This window comes from Rattus norvegicus, chromosome 13 (genome assembly GCF_021556685.1).
Source record: "Rattus norvegicus strain SHRSP/BbbUtx chromosome 13, alternate assembly SHRSP_T2T, whole genome shotgun sequence".
NCBI classification, from domain to species: Eukaryota; Metazoa; Chordata; class Mammalia; order Rodentia; family Muridae; genus Rattus; species Rattus norvegicus.
Window position 1 is genome coordinate 31711784 of NC_141546.1, and position 6536 is coordinate 31718319.

At 46.6% G+C, this 6536-nt stretch overlaps 1 protein-coding gene across 1 annotated transcript; it reads right to left on the reverse strand.

The window, feature by feature from the left end:
* Positions 1–3385: 3385 nt before the first annotated feature.
* LOC148001567 (uncharacterized) lies at positions 3386–5167 on the reverse strand. The gene has a single exon (XM_087581919.1). The coding sequence runs from the start codon at positions 5165–5167 to the stop codon at positions 3386–3388; it is 1782 nt and encodes a 593-aa protein (XP_087438045.1).
* Between the last annotated feature and the right edge of the window lie 1369 nt (positions 5168–6536).

A 6536-nucleotide genomic window follows, 5' to 3' on the forward strand; every position in this document is an offset into this window, starting at 1 on the left:
GAGAGGAAAGGCTGACATTATTCCCCATCGTAGCTCGCCCTGCACCGTTGCTGGCATCCATGGAAGAAGAGTGAGGAGGTGCAGGAGTCCCAGTCCCTTCTTGATCACTTTCTCTGATGCTCCGAGTAAGTCGTCCTGGGATCCATATGGGATTTTCACTGTCCTGTGGAAAAACACAGACAGCCCCCCTGGATCTTATTAAAACAGGATCTGGGCCTTTCCATTCATTTGTTAATACATCCTTCCATTTGACTAATTCTTTTGTCCTCTTGGGCTCTGAGCAATGTCGCTCAGCCGCTGTTTGTCCAGCTTCATCAAGATTTAAAAAATTTAAGGTAAAAAGGGCCAGAGCAGTGGCCACTCGGGGTGTTGGGGGGAGTTCTATCATAATTCCCCTTCTTTGTTTTATTAAATATGATTTGAGCGTCCGATGAGCACGCTCTATGATTCCCTGTCCTTGAGGGTTGTAGGGCAGGCCCGTCAGGTGGGTAACCTGCATCTGAGCACAAAACTGACGGAATTTTTGAGATGTGTAGGCGGGGCCATTGTCAGTTTTTACACATTTTGGCTTTCCCCAAGCACTCCATGCTTCAAGGCAGTGCTGAATGACATGTGTTGTTTTTTCTCCTGTAAGTGGGGTGGCATGTAGAATGCCAGAACATGTGTCTATAGATACATGCACATACTGTAATTTTCCAAAAGTAGAATTATGAGTAACATCCATTTGCCAGATTTGCAATGGTTGTATTCCTCTCGGGTTGACCCCGATGTGTGGAACTGGGAGGAACTGGCAGCACTGTTGGCATTGGGTGACTATATCACGTGCCTCTTTTCTAGTTATAGAGAAGCGGCGGCGTAAAGTTTCTGAGGTGACATGGAAATTGCCATGAAAGGCTTTAGCGGCCTCTAAAGGAGAGGCCAGGGCCACAGCTATCATTTTTGTGGCTTTGTCAGCCAAATCATTCTCTGAACTCATTGGGCCAGGGAGTCCAGAATGGGCCCGTATATGAGTAATGTATACAGGGAATCTTCTATTTAATAGGATAATTTGGATTTTTCGGAAAATATCTGCCACCTTACTAGTGGTTTTAATTATACCGGCGGTTTCAAGAATACTAACAGCATTAACCACATAGGAGGAATCTGAAACAATATTTAGAGGAACCTGGAATTTTTCAATGACCTCCATGACCACTAGGCATTCTACCACTTGGGGTGAGGTTTCAAAATATTGTCGTGAGAATACTTGGGAGTTTACCACATATGCTCCCACCCCTGTTTTTGACCCATCCGTATACACCGTTATCCCCTCCTTTAATGGTCTGTGGGATGTGACACGAGGGAAAACAATAGGTTGTGATCTTGCAAAACACAATAGGGGGTGTTTAGGATAATGATTATCTATTTTCCCTGTAAAGGATGTGAGCAGCACTGCCCAATCATCAGAGGTAGCGGCTAGAGTTTGGACCTGGTAGGGTGTATATGGGATAATCAAGGATTGGGGTGGAGTTCCAAAATGACAGATGGTAGCTTTTAGGCCCTTAATAGCCAGATGTGCTACTGCGGCTGGATACCAATCAATAATCTTCACAGGGGAAGCATGTGGATGGATCCATAACAGTGGACCTTGTTGCCATAAAACTGCAGTGGGTAAATCCTTGGTATCTAGTACACAGAGTGAAAAAGGTAGAGACCAATCAATGCGTTGCAATTGGGCCTGTTTTATGGCATCTTCTACTTTTAGTAAGGCCTTGGTTGCAGCGGGAGTTAGCACACGAGGGGAGGTGATGTGGCCGTCCCCTTCCAATATTTTGAACAAAGGTTTTAATTCTGCAGAAGGGATTTTCAAAAATGGTCTCAACCAGTTGATATCTCCCAAGAGCTTCTGAAAGTCATTAAGAGTATGGAGGTGGTCTCTACGGATTTCCAGTTTCTGGGGTATAATCTTATCAGGGAAAATAATGGATCCTAGAAAATGACCTGTGTCAGCAATTTGGACCTTTTCTGTAGCAATATGTAAGTCCCATTGTTTAAGGGTTTTTTGTAATAAGGAATAGGCTTGTTTGAGTAATTCTAAGTCTTTATGACACATCAATATATCATCCATGTAATGGATTAACAGTAAATTTGGATAGGTCTCCCTGACTGGTTTGAGGGCTTCCTGAAAATATAACTGACACATTGTAGGCCTGTTGGCCATGCCCTGAGGTAGGACCTTCCACTGGTATCTTTTATCAGGTTCAGTATGATTAATTGATGGGACAGTAAAAGCAAACCTGGGCCTATCTGGGGGGTAAAGCAGAATAGAGAAAAAAATCCTTGATATCTATTATTACCAAATTCCAATCTTTTTGTAGGGCCGAGAGTATAGGAAGGCCCCGCTGAATGGGTCCAAGGGATTCCATCTGATCGTTAATGGCCCTCAAGTCATGGAGTAGTTGCCATTTTCCTGATTTTTTCCTTATTTCAAAAATTGGGGTGTTCCAAGGAGAGGTGGAGGGCTCCAAATGTCCCAATCTTAATTGTTCACCCACCAGTCCTGTAGCTGCCTGTAATTTCTCAGAGGTTAATGGCCATTGGGGAACCCACACCGTGTCCTCCGTCCTCCATGGTATGGGTCGTGCTGCCCCAATGGCGCCTAGGAAAAACCCAGGCCTTGTTTATGGGGGTTGGCGATCGGTTCAATGGGCGTGAGACAACCCTGTTCTAATCGCCCTAGGCCTTTCCCTTCCTTATAGCCCATCCTTGACATCATGTGGGCCACTTGTGGGGGGTATTCATTAGATAAGGTCAGTCCCATGGTCTGCATAACATCCCTCCCCCAAAGATTAACAGGCAGGGGAAGTACATAAGGAATAAATTGTCCCTGTTGGCCATCGGCAGTTGTCCAAGTTAGAGTGGCAGAGCTGATCATAGGGCATGACTGGTAGCCTAATCCTTGTAGTGAGTGAGAAGATTTTGTGGTAGGCCATGATTGAGGCCACCATTTTGAGGAAATTATACTTTTATCAGCCCCAGTATCCAGTATGCCTTCGAATTTCTTTCCATTAATTTCTAAGCTCAATTGGTTGTTAAGGTGAACCACCAAATATGCCGAATCATGACCAGTGGACCCCATGGGTCCCTTGGTATACTGTATCGTGGCCTGGGAACACGGAAGGAGTAATAACTGTGCTATTCTATCTCCTTTACTTATGGAAAAAAACCCCATCGGGACTTGAACAAAGAATCTGAATATCAAGAGAGCGCTGAGCTTCAACAAGGCCTGGATGGACTATCAGTCCTTGTAGGGCGAGAGATCCTCTCCCAAGGACAAGGCCTATGGTTCCCAGGGGTAGAGGCCCCACAGTCTGAGCAGGAATTGGCTGAATGCCCATCTGGGGCATTAGAAAGAAGTCTGAGGCGGCACGCAGGTCCAATTTTGTGTCGCCTCTTGGGGGACCTCCTCTGCCAGGGTCGTGGCCCTGTGAAAGCAGTTCCCATATCTTTGAGGGCCCTGGGACCGGGGGCCCACCAGCCCGTTTTTCAACATCTCATTAGGTTGAGTCTCCAAAGGAGGGAGTAGTTTGCCTTTAATGTCTCTCACTGATCGGCACTGGTCAGCCCTATGGTAGCCTTTGCCACATCGGACACAGAGGGTTGCAGACCCCCTGTCTCTTTTTGTCATCCTGCAGTCTCTTTTTAGATGGACTGTTTTCCCACATTGAAAGCATGATCTTTTATCCGTCCCTTTAACGGGGCGTCGCTGGAATTGGAGAATGGCAGCCGCCAGGCCTGAGTTAGTAAGGGGCCCTCCAAGTTCCCTGCAAACTCTAAGCCAATCCTGAAGCCCTTTATTTCTTCGGGGGGCTATGGCTGTTCGGCACTCCTGGGTGGTTTGCTCGAAAATGAGCTGTTCTATTAGTGGTGCTGCTTGTTCAGGATCGCCAAAGATTCGTCCTGCAGCCTCTGTCATTCTAGCTACAAAATCTGAGAAATTTTCCTGGGGTCCCTGAACGATTTTTGTAAGTTGATTATCAATCCCTCCTCTCCTGTACAGTGCCTTCCAGGCTCTAATAGCTGTGCTGGAGACCTGAGCATAGGCGCCCCAGTGGTAAGCAGACTGATCAGCTGCAAAACGGCCCTGTCCTGTTAAGAGTTCGAAAGTCCATTCTTGTTGCTCAGGTATTAAGGCCATAGCATTCGCTCTGGCCTGTGTTTGGGCTGCCTGATACCAGAGCGCTTTCCATTCCATGTATTGGCCCATGCTGGCAAGGGCTGCCTTAGCAATCATCTGCCAATCAGCTGGTGTCAATGCTGTCGTGGCCAACCTGTCGAGTTGTGTTAGAGTAAAGTTGGCCGTGACTCCATACTTTCTAACTGATTCTGCTAATTCCTTAATCTGATTATATTCAACAGGGGCATGGACCCGTCCTCCCTCCGGAGTCTCAAAGATAGGAAATGTCATACTCAGCTTTCTTCTCACCCTCTCAGGGACTAGTGAGAAGGCGCATGAGCGTGTCTCATATGGTGGCGGCCATGCTAGAAGGCTTCTATTACTTCCCCTACATTCATCAGGGTAATATCTTTCCTCCTCATATTTAGCTGCTTCCTCATCTAGCTCAGCCTCCTCCTCTGAGTCTAAGGTTTTATTTTCAGAGCTTTCAGAACTGTCAAGGTTCAGCGCTTCTAGCTCTTTCACAGAGTATAGGCTGGCTCCCCCTCCTGGTTTATGTGTAGAGGAGGAAGTGCTGGAATCTGAAAATTTCAACGCTCCCTTGTCTGCGGACTTACCGGGAGGGCACTTTTTCTTTCTTAGGACGTCTTTTTTCTTGCGCGCGCCCAACCTCTCACTACGTTCGGTTTCTGACAGACTTTCCCGGACTACCTCGAGAGTGGCCTGTCCTTCTACTACTGCTGCCTTACACGTTTCATCCTTTAAACAATTCTTAACCAGCTTCCATATAGCTTTGGTTCCTAGGCGCAGATCCTCTTCCGCCAATTTTCTGTCAAGGTCTTTTCCAAGTTTGTTCCATGAGGCAATCGTAAACGAGCCTGAACAGGCAAACCAAGGCGCCACCCTCTCCACCTCCTTCACAAAGTTTTTAAGTGTTACTCCTCCAATTTTGATGTTCCTCTGCTTTAACACTGTTTCCAAGGCCGTGACCACAGACTGTGAGGATCCCATGATGGGCCAGGAACGCCGGCGGCTTATCTACGTCCGTCTGACAAGGCGTGAGGTGAAAGGGTAGAGACGGACACGCTGCTCTCTTATGTACGGGAGTCTTACACGCGCCTCCCCGGATGGTGCCACTTATCTACGTCGGCCTTATCGCGTACTTGCTCCTCAACAGTCAAAATCGAAGGTAAAAGGGAGCTGCACGAAGCTAACTTATATACGAGAGACTGAGACACGCCTTCAGCTGCTGTGATCGTCCTTTTAACAGCGAAAACGGTGAAAACAGAACATAAAGAGTAGGGTGGCTCCCAGGACAAATACTATAGCCTCAACAAATCCTTCCCAAGGCGGTGACAACCCCAGACCAAAGTCCAAGAAAGGGCTGCCTCTCCGAACGTATCTACCTGCAGTTCTGAATCCACCTTGTCGCCAAGGGATCTCCAAAGGTGCTGACGATGGCGAGGTCTTTCCCGGGTTTTTGGCACCAGATGTCCCGCGCTACATCTCGCCAGCAGGAACGACGCGGCACACACAGGATCCTACTGCAGAAAAGCTTTAATGCATCTTGAGAGGGAGAGCATAAGCTTACAATGCGGAGACGCCGAGTGAGGAATAACTGTCCCTTATATATGAAACTATCCTCGCCTAGGACGTGTCCCTCTCTGACTGGTCGCTGCCAATTATGCCAGATGACGTACCAAAACGTACGTGTCCCTTTGAGTAGGGAAGTTACCAGGTGCCTGTGTATTGCCCTTTTTACTAGGTGCGTTCTGCCGGATGCCGGTGCCATCTTGTAATGGAGTATGTGAGGACAGCTCCTCACATATGTAAGGACAGCTCCTCAGACAGCTCCTCACATCTGTGAGGACAGCTCCTCGGACAACTCCTCACAGGACTCCAGACCTGGAAGTGAAGACTGTGAAATATGTTAATATAGAAATGGTCTGCTTGCAGAACAAACCTGTTTCATTCCTGAAACAGATCAGGAAGCTCCACATACTCCTCTTGAGAGAATTCAGTCCTCAGATCTTAAGACTCACTTCAGAATTTCTACTCATGGAACAACTTACAGATATAATGAATGTGTGAAATCCTTTATGCTGTTCTCAAGACTTAAAACTCAGGACAGAATCCATACCAGAGACAAACCTTACAAGTCTAATGAATGGGAGAAATCATTTACAGGTTCCTCAAATCTTCATGTTCACCATAGAATTGATATTGGAGATGAATCTTACAACTATAACCAATGTAGAAAATCCTTTATATGATTTTCAAGACTAAAAGTTCATCACAGAATCCATACAAGAGATAAACCCTACAAATGTAATGAATGTGGAAAATCCTTCACAACTTCCTCAAATTTTCATGTTCACTG